The following is a 23402-nucleotide window of genomic DNA, read 5'->3' as shown; positions in this document are numbered from 1 at the left end:
AGGATGTTGGATGTCTGATCCGCCCAAGAAGTCACTATTTAAAGTGGATCCAAGACAAAATTTTAATCACTGCATGATTGTGCCTCTTACATATAGTTTATAGGGCATTCCTCAAGCCAAATACTTTGTTTTTGTTTTTAATACTCTAATTCCCTATAAACTAAACAAGCCTCGCCCACAGCTTCTCCAGCGCCTTGGCACTCTCAGACCCATGTAGCAAGGGCTCATGGGAGCTCAGTCTGGGCAGGAGGAGGAGAAGGAGGTTACTAGCCAGAGATTTCAGAGGCAGAGGGGAGGAGGGAGGAGTGATGTTTTCACAGACTGAGGGGTGGACATGCAGGCAGCTTGCTTATGTGTAATGATTATCACAAATCTTAACAAAATTATGCGCTGCCTCACAGTCCGCTATACTTAACAGAGCACTGTCAAGTCCCACAGATCCAAACAGTTCAAATTTTCTTCACTCCTTGGGGCCGAAGAACCTCATGCAAACAAGAGGGGGAAAAAAAAGAACAAAAACCTTCATCGCATAGGCTGCCAGGGCAAGAATCAGTCCTTCACCAACTATGGCCCGTGTACAGTTCTATTGAGTATCACCACTCGTCGTGAAAACCGCCACCGGTAGCTATTGCTCTCACCTTATCCTCTGGCTGCCCAGACCCACAGACAGCTGTATTAGCATACGACTCCAATCGATCACACTCTCATTTCCTCTAGTTATATTCCAATCCACGAACAGGTCTCTCAATAAAACATAGACAAAACCTCATTGCGCAGGCTGCACTGCTGATATGGTAAGGACCACACCCACTGCCAGGATATCCTGACCCACAGCCCCTGATGAGTCGTAAGACGAAACGCGTAGGGCGTGGCTTAGCGGGCAGGAAGCGGCAGTGAACTGAGGAGACGTCCTGAACTTTTACTGATACATGCTGTGATTTTATCTTCGTTTGTGAGTAGCGCTACTGGCTTTTTATTGATTTATTAAAAGGTTTTATGCTATGCAAGCTTTTTAGTTGCAGTGGCTGCATTAATTTCTGGCTGACAAGTGGGAAGGTGGAATCATCATTGAATCGCTGGGTTGTGCACATATGCTATTGAGCTGTCTGTGACCTGGGCAGCCGCGCTATCAGGTGAGCACAATCCCGGCAGGTGGGGGCTTACACAGTATGCTAGTGGTGACCCTCTTAAGTAAACACGGTGACATATCCTGGCAGTGGGTGTGGTCCTTACCATATCAGCAGTGCAGCCTGCGCAATGAGGTTTTGTCTATGTTTTATTGAGAGACCTGTTCGTGGATTGGAATATAACTAGAGGAAATGAGAGTGTGATCGATTGGAGTCGTATGCTAATACAGCTGTCTGTGGGTCTGGGCAGCCAGAGGATAAGGTGAGAGCAATAGCTACCGGTGGCGGTTTTCACGACGAGTGGTGATACTCAATAGAACTGTACACGGGCCATAGTTGGTGAAGGACTGATTCTTGCCCTGGCAGCCTATGCAATGAAGGTTTTTGTTCTTTTTTTTCCCCCTCTTGTTTGCATGAGGTTCTTCGGCCCCAAGGAGTGAAGAAAATTTGAACTGTTTGGATCTGTGGGACTTGACAGTGCTCTGTTAAAGAGAACCCGAGGTGTGTTTAAAGAATGTTATCTGCATACAGAGGCTGGATCTGCCTATACAGCCCAGCCTCTGTTGCTATCCCAAACCCCCCTAAGGTCCCCCTGCACTCTGCAATCCCTCATAAATCACAGCCATGCTGTGAGGCTGTGTTTACATCTGTAGTGTCAGTCTCAGCTGCTCCCCCGCCTCCTGCATAGCTCCGGTCCCTGCCCTCCAATCAGCAGGGAGGGAAGGGATGCAGGCGGGGACTGGAGTTCTGCAGGAGGCGGGGAGAGCAGCAGACTGACACTATAGAGATAAACACAGCCAGCTCTGACAAGCTGTTTGTCAGCAGCATGGCTGTGATTTATGAGGGATTGCAGAGTGCAGGGGGACCTTAGGGGGGTTTGGGATAGCAACAGAGGCTGGGCTGTATAGGCAGATCCAGCCTCTGTATGCAGATAATATTCTTCAAACCCACCTCGGGTTCTCTTTAAGTACGGTGGACTGTGAGGCAGCGCATAATTTTGTTAAGATTTGTGATATGAATGTGTTAGTACTACATGAATAATTGTGCAGCATACCCACAGTAGATTTTAGGAGTAGTATAGGAGGTGGTGCTCGCCGAGTTTTTGAGAATTTATGTGTAATGATTACAAGCAGAACATGGCTGCCCGCATTGCATCACAGGAAGAAATAATCATAAACTGTTGAAGCTGTTTGCAGCTAGATTTTCTGTGTAAACTATCTAAACTTTAGATAAGATATATAGACAAGTTAGGGCTCAATCACACCTAAGCAGGAATCGTGCGATTCCCACTAATTGCTAAAGTGCTAGCGTTTTTAAAAAATGCTAGTGCTATTTTAGTCTATGGCAGTGTTCACACTAGAGCAATTAGCCATAATCGCGGGTGTTCCACAATTATCGCTAATCGCAAATGTGTTACATGCAGCATTTTTCCGGCGATTTTGTAGCGATCACCATTAGCATATATAGAAACGCTAATCGCAATTGCTCCAAAAATGCGAATTTTTACAGTGCTGTAATATGTACGAACAGAGGTGCCAAGCAGAGATACACAATGTTCTAAAAATGATAAAAACAGGGAAGTCGAGGTGGACTTACCTCCCTCTGGTAGTGGACATACAGTATACTCAAATGCAGAGTAAAAATATACAATTTATTCACAGCTCCATAAAATCGAAACGCGTTTCGCGGTCAACAGTCCTGCTTCATCAGGCAGTACAGGAGCATATAAAACTGGTTCAGGTCCATAAAGCGTGTGAGCGCCACCTCGACTTCCCTCTTTTTATCATTTTTAGAACATTTATTTACTCTGCTTGGCGCCTCTGTTCGTACATATTACAGCACGATTAAGTCCACCCTTGGTGGAGGGGTTCTTTCCCCATTTTCCTATCTACAGAGAGCGACTTTTATACCCGAGTGGGGTCAGGTACTAATACTCCCCACCTGCCTGTCAAGTGGTTGCCTGATGGTAACCCACCTTTGTGAGTATAAGAACTTTTGACATTACATTATATATTGAGCTTACCAGACTATTGGGCTCTTGGAGTCCTCTGTTTTGTTTTTACAAGAATTTTTACAGTGATTTTTCTGCGTTAAATTGCGGAAAAATCACCCACGGAAAACGTGACCGCAAATTGCTAGTGATTAGCGATTTTTAGGTGTGAATGAGGCCTTACTTGTTATAGTTAGTTTTTCATCTCGGATCCACTTTAACCTCCCTAGCGTTCTGGACGAGCTGAGCTCGCCCAGAGACGCTAGAGGGCTCCGCTCAGGCCCTTGTGGGCCGATTTTGCTAATCTTTTTTTTTTCAAACACTTTGCTAGCTGCGTGTTTGCTCCGATCCGCCGCTACCCGAGGCGAAAGAGGCCCCCCCCCCCCCCCCCCCGTTCAGAACAGGATTTCTTGCAGGCCTTCCCCCGTCACCATGGACACGAACGGGGTGACGTCATCGACGTTGTGACATCACTGGGACTCCCGATCCACCCCAAAGCGCAGCCTAGCGGCGATTGCGCAGCCTGGCCAATCGCCGCCAGGCTGCGCTTTGGGGTGGATCAGGAGTCCCAGTGATGTCACAACGTCGATGACGTCACCCCGTTCGTGGCCATGGTGACGGGGGAAGCCCTGCAGGAAATCCTGTTCTGAATGGTATTTCCTGATGGGCGTGGTCGCCGGCGGGGATCGGAAGGGTGGGAGGGAGTGAGCAGGAAGGGGAAAATCTTGTAGCTAGCGCTAGGCTAGCTACATGATAAAAAACAAAAATCGGGCAAAAAAACCCTCTCCCGCGGCCGCATGGCCACGGGAATCAGAACGCCAGGGAGGTTAATTAAAGGATTCCCGAACTGACATGTGACATAATGAGATAGACATGTGTATGTACAGTGCCTAGCACACTAATAACTATGCTGTGTTCCTTTTTTTCTTTCTCTGCCTGAAAGAATTAAATATCAGGTATGTAAGTGGCTGACTCAGTCCTGACTCAGACAGGAAGTGACTACAGCGTGACCCTCACTGATAAGAAATTCCCCTTTTTAGCTCTTTCTTGCTCTCAGAAGCCATTTTCTGCTAGGAAAGTGTTTTATAGTTGGAATTTCTTATCAGTGAGGGTCACAATGTCGTCACTTCCTGTCTGAGTCAGGACTGAGTCAGCCACTTACATACCTGATATTTAATTCTTTCAGGCAGAGAAAGAAAAAAAGGGACACAGCATAGTTATTTGTGTGCTTGGCACTGTACATACACATGTCTATCTCATCATGTCACATGTCACCTAGGGTATCCTTTAAAGCAAATCTGAACTGTAAAATAAACGGGAAAATAAACACTTCATAATTACCTCTCGCATAGTCTGCCTTTTAATCTCTTTCTCCTCTCCCGAGTCCTGTCTGTCCACTGTGATCGATGGAATCCTGCCTGGTCAGCACACTGTTAAACTGTAATATTGCCTGCTTGAGCCATAGGGAGACATGGATATTCCCTTTCACGTCAGTTGTCCTTTCAGTTATAACTGACAGCTACTGATATATAACTGACAGCAACCAATATAGTGTCCTGTGTGCGAGGATTGATGGACGTCCTCTCTGCTTGCCTTCCAGCACTGTCACGAGTACTTTGTGGAAGATCTTGGTCTTCCTGTCTGGGGTTCTTACGCCATATTCGGATTGCTCACTCTGGTTCTCGGCCTCGTCTTGGGCTTGGTAAGTGGTCTGTGTTGTATATCCCAGTTTGTGTCTTGCTAGATGTCAGTGTCCTCCTCCCGCCCCTCCATAGACCCCAGGAGGAGATGGGTGGGGTGGCATGCCAGTCTTGCCTTCCTCCCATGTCCTGATTGGTGTAGATGGTGAGCCACAGCTAGGCCACACCTCCCCTCCCAGAATCCTGTATGGCTTGGCGGCCCATGAGGCAATGGAGGTCACATGACTGCATTTTATATGAGTTGAAGGAAAGGGGGAAGGGTTAATAATAATAACAATAATAATAATATAATATGCTCTGAATAAACTGTCAGGGTTTTATATGATCTCTGCTCCTTAACCCTTTCCAATCCTATGTCAGTCTACTGTGTGGCAAATGGAACGCAGAGTCCCGACCTGCCGCAACTTTCCAGACTGGAATGCAACGTCCGGGTGCACGGGCGCAATTAAAGTCATTCTCGCTGGGCAGGTCACCCCACCTGCTTCATCCGCTTCGCCTGCTGCCATACTCACCTGTCCCCCAGTTTCACCACTGCTGAATCCTCCGCTCGGAAGCCGGTACACCGACAGGAGGCAGACAGGAGCACGGGCTTCCCCATTCTCCCTTGCAACATGGAGGATTTTCATTGGCTCGTGGGAGCAGTAAAAATCTTCCCTGTTGCTAGGGAGCTCTGGTTTACTGTAAACCAGCGGGGAGTCCCCATGCTCCTGCCAGTCTGTTTATTGGGTTGGGACTGAGAGGAGGAGTCGGCAGCGGTGGACCCGGGGACACATGAGTATTTGCGGACGGAACAGACGGAGGAGTGGATGAAAAAGGACGTCGCAGTTCACCTCCTGAGCAGATGCATTTTTACTGTGCTGTTTTGCATCCGCTCCAAGTGGGAGTCGTGCCATACTCACCTGGGCCATCGCCTCCCTTCCAATGTGATCCACGCCACGTCGCATCTTCTGACACTTCGCTGGAGGAGGAGGAGGAAGTGTCAGAAGATGAAGAGCGGTGTGGAGCGCATCAGAAGGGAGGCAGTGGCCTAGGTCAATTAAAGTGAACTCGAGGTGAGAGGTTTATGGAGGCAGCTAATTTCCTTTCAAACAATACCAGTTGCTTTGCAGCCCTGCTGATCCTCTGATTTTAATGCATTCAGCCACAGCCCCTGAACAAGCATGCAGCAGATCAGAGGTTTCTGACATTATTGTCAGATGTGACAAGATTAGCTGCATGCTTGTTTCTGATGTGTGATTCAAATACTACTGCAGCCAAAGAGAGCAGCGGGGCTGCCAGGCAACTGGCATTGTTTAACAGGAAATAAATATGGCAGCCTCCATATACCTCTCACCTATACCTCTCACCTATACCTCTCACCTCGGATTCTAAAGGGAACCCGAAGTGAGAGGTATATGGAGGCTGCCATATTTATTTCCTGTTAAACAATACCAGTTGATATAAACGACATTGAGACACGTTTCTTGCAAAAGGTATTGGTGTATTAAAACAATACTATAACCTGCTATATAAACGTACCCCATATATTGCACACACCCATATACAATGGACTGGCCCTACTATTGCTTCCAGCCTATTCTATACTTGCTGTGCTGCATAACAGTCCTTGCTAACTGCTGCTAAACTGAAAAGTCCAGCCGTATTCATTAGGACTATAACAAGGAGAACTAAGCAATCTTCGCTGGCCAGCAAAAAAAAAAAAAAAAAAAAAAGGTCCATAATTATAGTGCTTTAAAAGAAAAGCCTGGTTTTAATGAGTGGTTTAAACAATACCAGTTGCCTGGCTGTCCCGCTGGTCTCTTTGGTCACAGTAGTATTGCACAACCTCGCTCTTCCCAGGTCTGTATTATGTGTGAGAATACTAAGCACTGATCACTTTGTGGGGAGACCTGATATATTTGCTTTTGTATTTTGCATGCAGTAGTCATTTGGGATAGTTAATGTGGTGCTAATTTTAGCTTAGAAATGCTACAGTGGGATTTTACGGTGCCTCCACATGTCCAATTGTTTTGAACGACTTGTAGTGCAAACAAGTCGTTTAGACTTCATGTACACACCGACCAACCAGTTGTTTGATATGCTAGTTTAACTAATTTATATATCGTTTAACCAACTTGATAATGGACTGGATAGAACAATGGACCACATCAAATAAATTATCAAACGACTTGTGTGAAAGTCTATTAGTGTGAAACTTATAGACTTTCAAACAACAAGTCGTTTGTCCACACGGACTGACCTAATGCTGGGTACACACGATGCAATTTCCCGCTCCATCGACGGGATTGATCAATTATTTCTGACATGTTCAATTGGGCCTCGATCGATACAGCGGTCGATTTTGCACACTTAGAATTAGAAAATCGAACGCTGTATCGACGAGACCCGATCGGACATGTCTGAAATAATTGATCGATCCCGTCGATCGAGCGGGAAATTGCACCGTGTGTATCCGGCATGATTGTCGTTTGAACGACTGTTAGTCCACGGATCCGCCAAGAGGATCAGTCAAAACTGCTGCTATCAGTCTAACAATCGTTCGGACACACGCCAAATTGTCGTTCAGAAATATCAGACGTATGTACGTACCTTTAAGTTGCCTAAATTTGCATGAAAGTTGCATGCAAACAGCGCCTCATTGTCTCGTCCCCAGTATTAATGTGTGCCGCTCAGAACAGCTCCCTTCTGTCTCTGTTTCAGGTTCTGGTGTTTTTGGCGGATTATCTCTGTCCCAGGAAGCGGTACAGACCCCAGAATTACCCCAGTAAGTTCCTTCTTTATTTATTAGCAACAATAATTACACCTTAGAGAATAAAGGCCCATACACACGTTGGATTTTTTTAAACGAGGGGTCGTTTGGACGTCCCGTCATTCAGTCGTTCGGACGCCAAATCGGGCGGGTGTACAGTCCATTGTTCAACTGAACGGCGGATCGCTCAAGACCAGTCTTATCAGCTGAACGACGGACTGTACACACGCCCAATTTGGCGTCCGAATGACTGAACGACGGGACGTCCAAACAACCCGTCGTTTAAAAAAATCTGACGTGTATATGGGCCTTTACACCTATAAACTGCACTTATCACAAATGACACTGTGTCCCGGGGTCCTCTGCTTCCATCCCTCCCTCCCCCCGGCGTCTGTGGTCGAGGGCGTTGGTGACCATGTGACACAAACAGCCAACTCTGACTCTCTGAACGTCCAGCAATGCCTTTATACAACGGGAGTGACGTGCTTGTGTTTTAAAACATAATTAAAAAGGGACCATATTGAATATAGTTTAAACCTTTAGTCAATTTATTTAGCAGTTAGCACACTAGTTCTCCAGTCCAATTTATTTTAGTATATTTGTTACATTTCCTTGCTGCTAATTAGTACTGCTGTAATGTGTGTTTATGGCCACTTGCCACTAGGGGGCAGTGTGAGACAATAACAGTGGACTTCTGCTTTCAGTTTCTATAGCCTTTGCTAGCAGAGGTACACCAAAGCATTCCAAGAATTTACAGCACAAGGAGTTCTTCCGAATGAGGTCTCAAACGAGATAATTCCTTTGAAGCTGTTAATTGGTTAACAAAACCTTTTTCTTTTCTTTTTTTAATCTATATAGCGCCAACATCTTCAGTAGCACTGTACATCGTACAAAAATATACAGTGATTGGAAGCATAGATACATGAGCAGTTTAATGCACTGTACAATCAGGACAACCAGTGACACAAGTATTAGTACATACAAGAGATGTATAGTTTGAAAACATCACCACTACTGGCACATGTTCCTTTTGATAGAAACAGTAAACAGTAGGAGGAGGTCCTTGCCATTGCGAGCTTACAATCTAGAGGGTAGTGGGGTGAAAACACCTAGGATAAGACAATGGGGTTAGCAGATGAGGCAGTGCACCTCAAATTCTAACTATAACAAAGTATAGGCTTAACTGAACAACTTTGTCTCTTGAGGGTACGTTTGAAATGTCCAGGCTTGGAGCATAACTGACAGGCTTTGGGAGAGAGTTCCAAAGGCGAGGTGACACTCCTGAGAAGTCCTGGATGGGAGAGTGAGATGCAGTGTATTAGGATCTATCATGTCACCTGCACTGTATAGGAATTTAGTTCCTGACAAACCTAGCTTATTTCTTGCAGTGTTAGAATCTAACTCCTGGGGTGTCCTACTCTGTGTATTACCATCTAACCCCTGGCATAAATCACTGGGATGTATGCATTAAACAGAAACTCCGACCAAGAATTGAACTTCATCCCAATCAGTAGCTGATACCCCCTTTCACATGAGAAATGTATTCCTTTTCTCAAACAGACCAACAGGGGGCGCTGTATGACTGATATTGTGGTGAAACCCTTCCCACAAGAAACTCTGAGGACCGTGGTACTCCTGGCAGTTTCCTGTCTGTGAACCTTGTTGCATTGTGGGAAATAGCCGTTTACAGCTGTTTCCAACTGCCAAAAAAGCATGCAGCAGCTACCAACAGTAAAAATGTAAAAAATGTCAGAATGTAAATCAGGGATTTAAAAGATTTTACAATGGGCAAACACTGACTAAATCATTTATTCATAATTATTGTAAAAATGAAGCACTTTGCTATTACATTATTTTCACTGGAGTTCCTCTTCAAACTGCAAAATGTTGTTTAAATTATGAAGTCATGGTTTGCCCATTATTTGCCAGTGTCTGCTGGCCACACTTCCTGGTTATGCGGTCATTGTCACACGCTTTTTGCTTCAGAAAACCTGAGTCCTGAGGCAGCCAGATTTCTGAGAGAGATGGAGCAGCAGACAGAGGAGACGGCTGAGAAAGAGGACAGCGAGGACTCGGAAGAGGACATCTCCAAGGAAACGTTACGGAAACGTCCTTTGAAATCCTAAACGTGGAAACCCTGCAGGACCGGTATATATATTTGTTGTGTCTTCCTGTTGTATTTATGTAAACCTTTGACAATCCCAGTGTTGTCTGTTACACCTGCTGCAGAGAGTGACGGATGTTTTATAGCTGGGTGTGGTCAATGAGATGTAAGGCGGATTTATATTCACCCCATTCGCTATCTTTAATTCTGCCATGGATGGTCAATCAGATCTTTATAATTCAGTCACAGTCGTCCTCAGGGCTGACTTTCCATCTCAGGAGCCAATTAACGCTAGATTTCCAGTGCTCGAACCCACAATTCTCCAACCGCAAGTGTGCTGGCTACCCGTTCCTTGGCTGACCCACCCATCACTTATCCCCGCCCCCATCCCCTGCTGATGTCACAGCCTCCGGAGCATAGAGAGCTGGATGGACGGGCTAGAAGGGACTGTCATACCTCAGCACACTCTCACCTCTAGGCACATGCCAAGTCTAGTCCTGATTGGTGTACACAAGAAGCACCAGTGAAACCTAATCACATGATTATGGCCAGCCAGTCACAGAGCGTCCTCATCTGCCCTGACTCCTTATTGCAGAAGGGCTAGTTCACACTTGATTTAAAAACGTATCCGTAGCTACGTTTTTTGTCCCGGACGAAAAACGTAGCCACGGATACCAATGTTAAAAATAGGAACAGTACACACTCAAGTTAAAAACGTATCCGCGTGCGATCCGCGGAATACGTTTTTAAACCCGGAACGCTGAGTCCGGACTTGCAGCATTTTTCACGGACCCGTATACACGTACGGGTAGTGAAAATCAATGGGGAAACGGGCCTCCCTCTTCACTGACATTTTGGGACACTGGAAACGGATCAGTTTCCAGTGTCCCATGGTGAAGGAGGGGGCCGCCATGCTGGAGGGGGTAGCAGCCAGGACAGGGGGCTGCGGGCAAAGCGGCGGCTAGGGGGGTCACATCCCCCCCCCTTGCTCACCTGGGTGCCCCCCGTCCCCGCTCCCCCTCCAGCTCGCATATAATGTAATAATTTGTACCTAATTAAGTTCGGCGAGACGGGCACTTCCGCCCACACCGCTCGCCGTCACTTCCTGCGATGCCGCCCACTGAAATACAGAGGGCGACATTGCAGGAAGTGACGGCGAGCGGTGTGGGCGGAAGTGCCCGGCTCGCCGAACTTCATTAGGTACAAATTATTACATTATATGCGAGCTGGAGGGGGAGCGGGGACGGGGGGCACCCAGGTGAGCAAGGGGGGGGGATGTGACCCCCCTGGCCGCCGCTTTGCCCGCAGCCCCCCGTCCTGGCTGCTACCCCCTCTAGCAAAAAAAAACACGCAAGCGGATCCAAAACGTGTGCTGCAAAAAAGGCAGCACGGATCCGCTTGCGTTCCGGGTTTTGAAAATCGGAGCCCGGACCACGGATGCGTCCCGCACCCGGAGCTAGTGTGGCCCAGGCCGAACTCCAAGGAAGGGTGATTTCTGGAATACAGACTCGCGCCCAGAATTCACCTTTCCTGGTGTCTTCCTCTTGTACCCTAAAGATTCCTTTAAAGCAGCAGGGACAGCCATGCTATCTCAGAAGAAAAAAAATGTATATACTGTATAAGTAGATGAATACTTGTTCTGCTTACATAGCATATGTATTGTACTGTCCACGTTTTGATTTCAGAAATTTTTTTACAGTATATAAAGAGAAAACTGCTCCAGGCATTTTCCATCTTTACTGCCTCTTACTTTAAAGAGACTCTGAAGCCAGACTAAAAATTGCTTTTTACTTTATATTCATCTGAGGCATGTTTGCCCCTGCTAAAACTCCGCTATCCCGCGGCATAACGAGGGGTCTTTACCCCCCAAATCCCCCCCCCCTGCTACCTCCAGCTATGAGCTGCAGCCCTGCCTCACACGTGTCTGTCAGCGGCGGATCTCCGCCTCTCCCCCGCCCCTCTCAGCGAAGGAAGACTGAGAGGGGCGAGGGAGAGGCGGAGATCCGCCGCTGATAGACGCGTGTGAGGCAGGGCTGCAGCTCATAGCTGGAGGTAGCAGGGGGGGGGGATTTGGGGGGTAAAGACCCCTCGTTATGCCGCGGGATAGCGGCGGTTTATCAGGGGCAAACATGCCCCTGCTGAATATAAGGTAAAAAGCCATTTTTAATCTGGCTTCAGAGTCTCTTTAAGCCATTCCTGATGTAATTTCCTCCCTTACTTTATTTTTTTTTTTCCTCCAAGAATATTTCAGCAGCTTCTGCAGAGGGGTGAGGTGTATTTCCCTTCTCAGTCTCCTGTCACACTGAACTGCCCTCAGCCAATCAGTGAGGAGCAGAAATGTGGGAGGGGTAATACCAAGCTTCCCCGGCAATGTACCAGAATAGAGCCAGGCTGACTGAGATGGAATTTGATTTTGTGGCGGACAATCCTGCATTAAAGTGACCCAGAGAAGAAAATGATGTCAAAAAGAATATCCTTAGCTAAGGAGGGGGAAGGCTCTGGTATAGAGGCTTCTGGGGTCTTCCTCGCTTCTGCTGCTGTTTGCCGGGACCCTCCTTATTATCGGGGGCCGCGCTCTTCTGGTGCAGCCACTCATGCACAAGCGTTCCAGCATACAGCGCAGGTGCGGCATACTCAGAGAGGCGCAGTACAGGCTCACTCCTGTCTGAAGAGGGGCGTGGCAACAATATTGCTAGTGACAAGCCCTTGTCTGTAATCTTGGGGGTCCGCGCTCAGCAATGGGGACCGGAGGATGGTGTGGGAAGCCTCCTATAAGATCCAGAGGCTCTCCTCTTCTTAGGTATGTTTGCACTTTCCTACCTCAGGTTCGCCTTGGCTGCACTTTAATGTAATTGGCTACAAATCTGTATATGCAAAGCCATGCCTCATTTAAAGAGGAACTGTAACCCAGGACTGAACTTCTTCCCAATCAGTAGCTGATACCCCCTTTCCCAAGATAAATCTTTACCTTTTCTCCAATAGATCATCGGGGGTGGTGTCTGTATGGCTGATATTGCGGTGAAACCCCTCCCACAGTGTGATGTCATGACCAAGGTCCTGCAGTTTGCTGTCTGTGAGCCTTGTTGTATTGTGGGAAATAACAGCTGTTTCCAACTGCCAAGCAAGCAGCATCTCCCTCTGTACACATGTATATCCATAAAAAAAACAACCTTTTAGCCTATCGCATTGTTAGGGGGTGTGGTTATAGGACATGGCAGTTGGTGCTGTCTAGTATTTTCATGCCTGCCAGTAGTAAAGATGACGCCCTGCAGGCTGATTGTGGATCAAACAACATGAACACATTACATCGCGAATATCGATCATTTCTTGATCTCTCTTCTATTTTGTAACTTCTCACTTTGCAATGTATTGATTCATTTTTTTACCCTTTTCGTTCAAGTTCTTCTTTAAAGAGAATCTGTATTGTTAAAATCGCACAAAAGTAAACATACCAGTGCGTTAGGGGACATCTCCTATTACCCTCTGTCACAATTTCGCCGCATTAAAAGTGTTTAAAAACAGTTTTAAAAAGTTTGTTTATAAACAAACAAAATGGCCACCAAAACAGGAAGTAGGTTGATGTACTGTATGTCCACACATAGAAAATACAACCATACACAAGCAGGCTGTATACAGCATTCCTTTTTAATCTCAAGAGATCATTTGTGTGTTTCTTTCTCCCTGCAGTTCTCATGCACTGAAGTTTCAGGCTGCTCGTTTCTTCCTGCAAACAGCTTTGCCCTTGTCTGTAATTCTTCAGTATGTGAAAGCCCAGCCAGCTCAGAGGACGATTTATCCAGCTTGTAAAAGATAAGAGAGAAGAGAGAAGCTGCTCTAATCTAAATAATACACAGGCAGTGTGCATAGAGGGGCCTGGAGGAGGGAGATGCATCACAGAACCACAACACTGAATAACTTGGCAGCCTTCCAGACACAGGCTGACAAGTCTGACAAGGGAAAGATACATTGATTTATTACAGAGACTGTGATAGCAGAAAGTGCTGCAGTAAGCCAGAACACATTAGAATAGCTTTTGGAACTTGTAGGATGATAAAAAACAGGATGCAATTTTTGTTACGGAGTCTCTTTAACACTTAGTGGCCATCTGTTTTCTCTTTCCAGCCAGAAAAGGACAAGCGACCGAGTTGAGGGATATCCCATCAGTGGATCTCCCCCGTGACTCGCCCTCATCACCCAGGAATGGTCACCTTCTGTCCCATGTATGGACCTCTACCCAGAATCCTCTCCTCCCACCGTCTCTCTGGTCACACTTGAAGACTTGGCCTCCACCACTGGCGGACCCAACATGATGATGACATTAGCTGGAGACCTTCGTGGCGTTTGGGAGACCTCCTTGTTTTCCGTTTGGTGGAACGCGCTGTCTCGGATGGAAGGCCGGTGTTTTGTGCAGCGCTCCGCTCCCCCTGTATTCTGTGTATTCTACCTACGGACGCCGGCTGTATATTCAACTCTTCCCAACCCCAAACCTCCCCAGCCGCACTTTACTGCTGCCACTCCTGTGTGACTCGCCTAGCAATCATAATATAACGGGAACACCGATGAGTCTGCCATGTCCGTAGCGATCGGTGAACAGGTATTCTGGTGATTGTACGAACATACTGGCCGGTTCTATAATCAGGCAAATTGTAGTTAAAGTGAGCCAAGCACCATTTTCAGCACCCAGGGCATCTCAATAGCACATTAAACATGCATGCCAACAATGTGGCTCATTATAAAAAAAAAACCCTTAAGTTTTACCTCTTCTTTTTACATTTAAAAGTTTAGCAGAGGCTTTTATTATCCTACTTCTCAGGCCTGCTTTACCGCAGAAATTTCAGGCAGATAAGGACTGCTGTAATTATTTTATTGCACGCATTAGCAATAAGCTTTCATGAGCAGGGAGGGTGGAGATATTGGTGACTGTGCTTCAAAGAGTTTACAGAAGTCACAGATGATATCTTCACACCTTCCCCTGGATACATAATGGGCAGCTAGAAGGGAATGGGGGACATGGCAGCTCCTAATAACTATTAGTAATCAGGAAAAAAGTGGTGCTTGGTTCCCTGTAACTGCAGCTGGAGATGCGTAATGAGATGTTAATAATCTGGTCTGCATGCAAATTCATGCAGATTGGAATTGGGCCAATCCGAACTGGCAGAGAGTCCACATGGTTCGCTCCAGTCCAAGATGTATACAATTTGCATTAAAGGGAACCTGTGATGTAAATAATATAAGTGATAGATGCTTACCCAAGTATTGGGATGATCCAGAGGCTTCTGATACCCGCCCTGACCCCGTCACTGCTGGCTGAGACCCTCTTCTTCCTCGCTGTCTGCGCAGTAGTACGAAGCACTTGCTGAATATGTTCGGAGGGTCCCGGCGTCGGATCGGTGGGGGGAGGATGGGGGAAGCCTCTGAACTATCCAGAGTCATGCCTCTCCTGGGGTAAGAATCTTTCTTTCCTTTTTTTTGCTCACAGGTACTCTTTAACCTGTTAGCATCTTCAGACAAAATATTTAGTTTGTAGATGCTGCACTCATTGTAACCTCATCTGGCAGAACTGGTTGTTCTGAGGTCCTGCGGAGCGGAGCAGGGAGTTGTCATAGTTACCAGTTCTGAATGCTAGACCAATCTCTCCTCTTCATCCACCCCAACGCTGCACTCCCAGCATCCTCTCCTGACTTCTGATCACGTTATTACATGTGATCGGGGCTCAGATGGCAGAGGTGCAGTGCCACCCGGTGGTGGAAGAGGGGCGATGAAAGCGACTCTTCCATTACACATCTTGCACCACCGGTTGGTGCTGTACGTGATCAGAAGTCAGAACATGTCGGGAGTAGGTCGCCGCCCTGGTGGAGGAAGAAGAAGCCGATCCAGCTGTCCGGACAGATAACTATAAAAGCTCCCTGCCGCCCGCTCTGCATACCCTGCTTAGCCTGCCAGGCCGGGGGAGGGACACTTCCCCAGCGGCAGGAAAAATTCACCCCTGCAGCCACATAATGTTTTACCCCATTGGCTGCTAAAAGGTTACATGTGTGTGCAAGTTGGACCTATTAACATCTGATTGACCATCTCTATCTATAGACAGCAGTCAACCCTCATCTCTGATTGGTTGTTGCAGATTACAGAATGTTTGTGTGCTGCCAAATGTGCTGGCTTATTACATAACCCCATACATGACAGATATCTGACCGCTTATTGAGATCGTACAGCGTCGGCAATGCCACGCGTATGACAACCTCTGCATCTGCTGTCCGTATTCTGCTGATCTTTGTTCCACTTTGTCCCTGGTTTGGGTTTGTTCATCACGTCCTCCTCATTAAAGCAAATCTGAAGTGAAAATAAACTTATGATATAATGATTTGTTTGTGTAGTACAGATAAGAAATAGGACATTAGTAACTAATAAAAGTCTCATATTTTTTTTTCCAGTACAGGAAGAGTTGTTATCTATGCAAAAGAGCTTCTCTGAGCTCTCCAGACCCACTTCCTGTTTTCTGAAGCACCTAAACTTCCAAGAAACAGTGAGAGACAGCTTGAGATAAGGTCTTACTGCAGGAAAGTTCAGAGTCATTATTTCTGCGGAGTGTGGTTTTAAAACTGCAACTGTGACAGAAGGATGCAATGTTATTAAAAAAAAAAAAGCTATATAACTGAAAATTAAAAATATGAGACTTTTCCTTTCTGCTAATATTCTATTCATTATCTGTACTAGACATACAACTCATTATATTATACGTTTATTTTCGCTTCAGTATCACTTTAAGGGAGACTTGAGGTAGTAGGAACATGGAGGCTGACATCTTTATTACCTTTTTAGAAATGCCAATGCCTGGCTGTCATGGCGATCTGTAGTATCTCAGGCACACACTGGCAAATTAAAAAACAGATTCCTCCCTAGCTCCCCCCCCCCCCCCCCCCATACTCAGTATTTGCTGAAGTGCTGATAACCTCTGCATGGGGTTGATGAGGAGTGTAGAAAAATAATTTACACCCCAGGGGGACAGAGAAGGGAGAACCTTAAAGCAGTGAGAATATTTCAGAAACACATTTTACTATAAGGGATGACTTGCTGGGGCACAAAGTACAGTAACAGCTGACGTTAGACACAGTGGGGATTACATGCCATGAATCTTAAAGAGGAACTCCAGCCTAAACAAACATACTGTCATTAAGTTACATTAGTTATGTTAATTAAAATGGGTAATATAATATCTTATATATTGCTAATTGAATTGTTGCTAATAATCTCTTACCCACCCTGTTTTAAAAGAACAGGCAAATGTTTGTGATTTCATGGGGGCAGCCATCTTTTTGGTTGAACGGAGGTGACAGGAAGCATGAGACACAGTTCCAACTGTCCTGTGTGCTGATCACCCCTCCTAGTTGCTAGGCAATGTGAATAACAACATAGGAAATCCCATCATGCTTTGCACAGCATCAGGGAAAAAAAAGCCCGGGCAGTTTTCTTTGATGGGTGGAGCTTAGCTAAAAATGCAGCTAAAAATGATGCTTTGGTAAGAAAAATGATGCTGTGAAACTGTTAAAGAAACCCCAAGCCTTTTCAGTGCTGCTGTGTAGATTTTTATTCCGGAGGTTCACTTTAATATTGGGGTTGAATCAGTAATGTGGTCGTGTTATAGATCAGGGCCCTCTTTTTAAAGGGAACTCAGTGAGGTGTCAGTGAATTGGGCATCAAACATGAATAACATTTATAACTTTAAAAAAAATCCTGTATCTTCTAAAGGTATTAGATACAGACATTAAGAGATGCTCTCTAGACAAATCAAAAAGCATTACAGCTGCGAGCACAAAAAGGGTTGTCTCAAAATACAACAGGATGGCTGAGAGGGGCAGCTCATCAGTATTATTCATCTTGTTTACTGTGTTTTCAATAGATATCTATTTTTTCACAGACTAGCAAAGTAAAATAGTATCAGGAAAGGGGGAAAATGTGTTTGAAGTTTAATCCAGTAACCACTGCAGCTGGTGGAGCTGCTTCTTCTAACACATTCTGGATTTCTTCTTTAAAGTGTACCTGTGAGTATAAAAAGTGCAAAAGATGGATACTTACCTTATTAGAGGGAAGCCTCAGCGTAATCCAGAAGCCTCCTCTGTCCCCCTCTACCTCACTGCTCCTGCGCGGGTACCCCCTGCATCTATTCCAAAGGCATTTTGAATAGGTTTGTGCAGCCACGCTCCTTTTCCACGTGTGAGTGCAGGTGCATGGAAGCCACACCCCCTGGCCACGTGCGAATCAGAAGCCATGCCCCTGGCCACGCATGGAAGCCACACCCCCTGGCTCACGTGCGAGTGCAGGTGCACAGAAGCCACACCCCTGGCCATGTGTGAGTGCAGGGGCATGGAAGACACGCCCTGGCCACGTCAGTGCAGGTGCGTGCACGGAAGTCACGCTCCTGGCTATGTGTGTGCAGGTGTGTGGAAGCCATGCCCCTGGTCAGGTGCATGGAAGACACGCCCATGGTCACGTGTGAGTGCCGGTGTACATAAGCCACACCCCTGGCCAGGTGTGAGTGCAGGGGCATGGAAGACACGCCCTGGCCACGTGTCAGTGCAGGTGCATGCATGGAAGTCATGCTCCTGGCTATGTGTGAGTGCAGGTGTGTGGAAGCCACACCCCTGGTCACATGTGAGTGCAGGTGTACAGAAGCCACACCCCTGGCCATGTGCGAGTGCAGGTGCACGGGCAACCTGTGCAGTTACACGGAGCTGCTCCTGCACAGGTTTTTGCTCTGTGCTCCGACGCGGACCGTCAGGGCGCTGGCCCAGTGCGGTCACACATGGATGGATAGGGCTGTGGCCATGAAGAACAGGGGGGTCCGGAGGGGAAGTGGTGGGGTCAGGGAGGACTGGAGAAGCCTCTGGGGTCAATTTTGTTTTTTCCCTCACAGATTTACTTAAGATAGTATTTGGGTTTAGGTACATTAAACTCTGCAGTATACGCAAGCTTTAATTTTTGAAGTTTTAAAGTGAACCTAATGAGTAAAAGGGTCAGAAATGTGTACAGGGGATTTCTCAGAACCCCGTAGTTCCTTGTTAAAGAGAACCTCCGGTAAAATATGCAGAGCCCCTCAGACCGGGAATGCAGCCGCCATGTTTCCAAAGACTGCGGAAGCTCTTCAGAAACCTCCGCCTGCCATTTTATTTTTTTTTTATAACAATTGTCGTCCAACATGTTAATATCTGTCATTCATTGGACGTTGTAAACAACACTTATCTGATGTGTGTAGATAGCTGTACTCTCACTCTTGCCCAATAATTGTACAATCAGATAGTAAATGCGTTGTCTCTCCATAAGCATTAGTTCAATCTAATGGTGCCCATGCATGGTACATTTTTTTACAATTTCATTTAATTATTCAGTTGGATTGAATATAAATATTTTTCCATCATGTTCATTTGGATTTTTATTGAAAAAACAGGATAATCGTTTCTCTTGATCGAAAAAAATATTATTTTTGACTTTTATTCGCTTCGATTGTTTTAGTTGAATAAACTGAAAAATCAAATGTTTTTATTGTACCATGTATGGTCACCGTAACACTGACCATACTACATGCAATCTTGATTGTACATGTAATACGAGAGATTATCTAAATGGTCTTACTGTGGTGGCTTATATACCATGTAGAGGGGGAAGAAGGTGCAATGAAGATTGTATGGTCTGTGGCCAGGCTGACAGACATTTGGTACGAGGGTCAACCTCTAATCTCTTCAAATTCTATTCCTCACACTACGCAATCGTCAGGATTGTACAATCGGATTGTGATACTGGTAACCATCCTAATTCATTTTAATCTTGGCTTCAACCAACATAAATTAGGGAGATTGCAGGTTCACATAGATATGTATATGAATAGCTCGGCCATCTCAGCCATTCTATAGAAGATTGAATTTGCGACAATCCTTAGCAAAATGGAATTTCTGTTACAGAAGATATGTAGTTTAGAAAGCCAGTTATAAGAGCCGGAAGACACAGGGAATACTTTAGTGCAACCTCGGCCTATACAGGAAACAGATGAGTGTTACTCCCATTACCACCTGAACCCCTCTCCCAGCGAAATACCAGTTCTGGTGTCATAATGTGATGTCATGTTGAGCATGAATGTTGGTCTAGGGCGCCCTCTTGTGGATATAGGCTGCTGGTAACTGTGGGCTGTGTGACTTGTGTCTAATAGGAATGTAAGTATTTTGTCTTTATGCTTCTTAAAAGGAAAATAATTAAACAGACCTGTATACACTGTAATATAGTTCAACCGAAAATATTTTGTATTTTTGTAACAGGCTGAACTGCAATTAATAAACTTTGTTTTGCTTTCAAACTGTTTCAGTTTTATTACGCGAGTATCCTGCCTTGTAGGACAACACTTGGGGAGCTATATTATTATTATTATTATTATTATTATTATTATTTCTATAGTACTGACCTCTTCAGCAGCACATTACAGAGTACATAGTCATGTCACTGACTGTCCTCAGAGGAGCTCACAATCTAATCCCTGCCATAGTCTTAGTCTAATGTCCTACCATATTATTATTATGTATTTATATAGCACTGACATCTTCTGCAGCACATTACAGAGTACATAGTCATGTCACTGACTGTCCTCAGAGGAGCTCACACTCTAATCCTACCATAGTCATAGTCTAATGTCCTACCATATTATTATTATGTATTTATATAGCACTGGCATCTTCTGCAGTACATTTTATAAATAAGGAACACGCGCTAGTGATAATGATTTAATCTATAAAATTCTCATGTACATAGATAAAATGCTAAAAAAAACCACACCTATAACAAAACACTCATGCCTTTCATACTATTCACAATCATACCATAAATTCATCAGGTGTATCCAAAACCTCTTCCTAACAACCTGAGCTAATTAAGATCTACACCTAGACTCTAGATTGCTTGTTGGCAGTCCTTAATAGCATATGATTCCTGGAGCATAGAAAAAAGGCTTTTTTCTTTTCTTTCTTTCTTTCCAGCAACTATTCCAAAAATAGATCGTATATTAAGATCCTATTCATGAGAAGAGTTGATCAATTTTGTGCAATAAACAGGTGTCAGTTCCAACAGTGCATCACTCAGCCTCAGTGGATTCAGCCCGTTTGATATGTGCTGTCAGTTTTTCACACAGGCATCTTCTAAGACTTTATAAGTCACACTGCATAGATCAGCCTCAGTGGATTCAGCCCGTTTCATATGTGCTAACAGTCTCGTTTACAAGCGCTTTTTCAAGCGTGACTTTACAGCAAACTATGTTCAATCAGAGTACCTCTATGTCTTAGAAGCTCCTCTCCCCGATCTTCAAGCTATAGACTCAGCCGGGTACTTCAGAGCTCCCTTTTCCGTTCAGCTCTCGGCGATGCTTGGTCGCATACGTCACTTCCTGCTGACAAGTTCAGTGTGACGCCCGCTGTCTGTTCCAGCAAGCCGTAAGCTGCTCTTTCTGGTGACGTCACCTTAAAGCAATAGGATCCTTTGATGTGCAAATGGTCGCTAAGCGCTATTGCGGCCAGTTTAGTTCCTAAATGCTCCAGAAACGGTTTGTTCAGTTACAAGAGAACCTCTACGCGTTTCAGCTATAATACGTTAGCCTTCTTCAGGAGGATTGATTTTACTCGACATAGTTCATCCACTTAAATAGGTTTTTGCCTGCTCCACCACCCATGTGCAGGTTTATCTCCGCCCACCTCATCATTATGCAAAGTGTGGGTTTATGCAAGTACTTAGCTCATTTTGGCACCTCACAGCTTTTCTTATGCAGATTTATCAACACCCACCTCATCATTATGCACGTGTGGGTTTATGCAAATCCTTATACTACCTCTATGACATCTCACAGCTTATCATGTGCATATTTGTCTTCACCCTTCTCATCAATATGCAAATGTGGGTTTATGCAGATATTTTACTCATAACTTATCATACCACCATCACAGCAATCCATGCATAATTCTACTCCTTTCATCAATCATGCCTATTGTTTGAATGTATAGTCATTCATTAAAAAAAGCGAATGTTTCCATCTCGCTATTTAATCCTTTTGGCATCAATGTGTCCAGCTGAAAGATCCATCTGGATTCATTCCTAGACATTTTCCTAATAAAATCACCCCCCCTCGGACTCCTCTTTATCACTTCTAAACCAAAAAAGATTGTACCTTTCAAACTTCCATTATGTCTCTCTTTATAATGGTTAGAAAGTGGGTGTTTCTCATTTTTCTTAAGTATATTTTTAAAATGTTCCCCTATACGTGTATGCAATACTCTCTTTGTTCTTCCAACATATCTTTTATGACAGGGACATTGGATACAATATATGACCCCCTTCGTATTGCATGTTATGGAGTCTTTAATTTTAAAGGACACCCCAGCCGGTGTAATGACTTCAGTGACTTTTCCAGGATTATGTGTCATTCTGCAGTTATTGCAGAATCCACATCTTTTAAAACCCTGTTGTCCTTTTAATATCATTGACATATCTCCTTTATTAATTTCATTAGCAGCTGTGGCAATAGAAAGGCCCACATTAGGGGCTCTTTTAAAAATTAGTTTTGGGTTCTCTGGTAATATTTCCCCCAGAATTTTATCCTCCTTCAATACGTTCCAGTGTTTCCGGACAATTCCAGATATCACCCTGGATTGTGATGTGTATTGAAGGACCATGGAAAAGTCACTCCCGTCCCACTCTGTTTTAGTTTTTGGGGCTAATAAGTCTTCTCTTTTCTTACATGCAATCACCCTTCTAGATTCCTCTATCTGTCTTTTGGGGTAACCTTTTTCAAGGAGGCAGTTCTCGAGATTCTCCGCTTCTTCATTATATTCAGCAATTTCTGTACAATTGCGTCGCAATCTCGTGAACTGCCCCCTGGGAACACCATTCAACCAGCGTGGTAAATGACAGCTGGTATGAAGGATGTAGCTGTTCACATCCACTGCCTTCTGGAAAGTTTTTGTCTTTAAAACTCCAGAATCGATGTATATTTCTAGGTCTAGAAAGCTTACCCTGGTATCACTTATATTCGCAGTAAACTTAATATTCCAGTCATTGTTGTTAGCACTAACAATGAACTGTTCCAATGAATGTCGGTCACCCCTCCAGACCAATAGTACATCATCTATAAAACGGCGCCATAGGACCCGGCTCGCGCCGGGGCCACCATCTCCATAAATGTGGTGGTCTTCCCAATGGGACATAAATAAATTTGCATAAGCCGGTGCGAACCGGGTCCCCATCGCCGTTCCACTGGCCTGTAGGTACCAATCTTCCCCAAATTGGAAATAATTGTGTTCCAGTATGAATTGGATCGCTTCTAATATGAATTCCGCCTGCAATGGGTCCATTGTGATGTCTTTATTCAAATAAAACTTTACTGCTTCCAGCCCCCTCTGGTGGTCAATAATTGTATATAATGAAGTCACATCCAAAGTGCATAACAGCCATCCTTCCTCCCATTTCAAATCCTCCAATATGTTTAAAATATGTTTGGTGTCCTCCAGATATGCCAATGTCTCCCTAGTATACTTCTGTAGGAAGGAGTCGACATATCTAGAGAGATTAGAGGTTAGAGACCCCACCCCTGACACAATTGGCCTACCTGGGGGGGTATTGATACATTTATGGACTTTCGGCAGATGGTAAAACAATGGCCTCCTTGGGAATTTAATGTCAAGATACTGGTGTTCTTTCTCTGATAAGA

At 45.1% G+C, this 23402-nt stretch overlaps 1 protein-coding gene across 1 annotated transcript in view; it reads left to right on the top strand.

The window, feature by feature from the left end:
* TMX1 (thioredoxin related transmembrane protein 1) overlaps positions 1 to 20012 on the top strand; it is a 41096-nt gene extending 21084 nt beyond the window's left edge. The window contains exons 6-9 of the mRNA XM_068254986.1: positions 4718 to 4819; positions 7518 to 7581; positions 9553 to 9714; positions 13793 to 20012. Of these exons, the coding sequence (XP_068111087.1) occupies positions 4718 to 4819; positions 7518 to 7581; positions 9553 to 9692 (306 nt within the window). The 3' untranslated portion in view covers positions 9693 to 9714; positions 13793 to 20012. The remainder of the gene's footprint in view (positions 1 to 4717; positions 4820 to 7517; positions 7582 to 9552; positions 9715 to 13792) is intronic.
* The last annotated feature ends 3390 nt before the right edge of the window (positions 20013 to 23402 follow it).

This window comes from Hyperolius riggenbachi, chromosome 9 (assembly GCF_040937935.1).
Source record: "Hyperolius riggenbachi isolate aHypRig1 chromosome 9, aHypRig1.pri, whole genome shotgun sequence".
Taxonomy (NCBI): domain Eukaryota; kingdom Metazoa; phylum Chordata; class Amphibia; order Anura; family Hyperoliidae; genus Hyperolius; species Hyperolius riggenbachi.
This window is presented reverse-complemented; position numbering and strand designations above follow the sequence as displayed.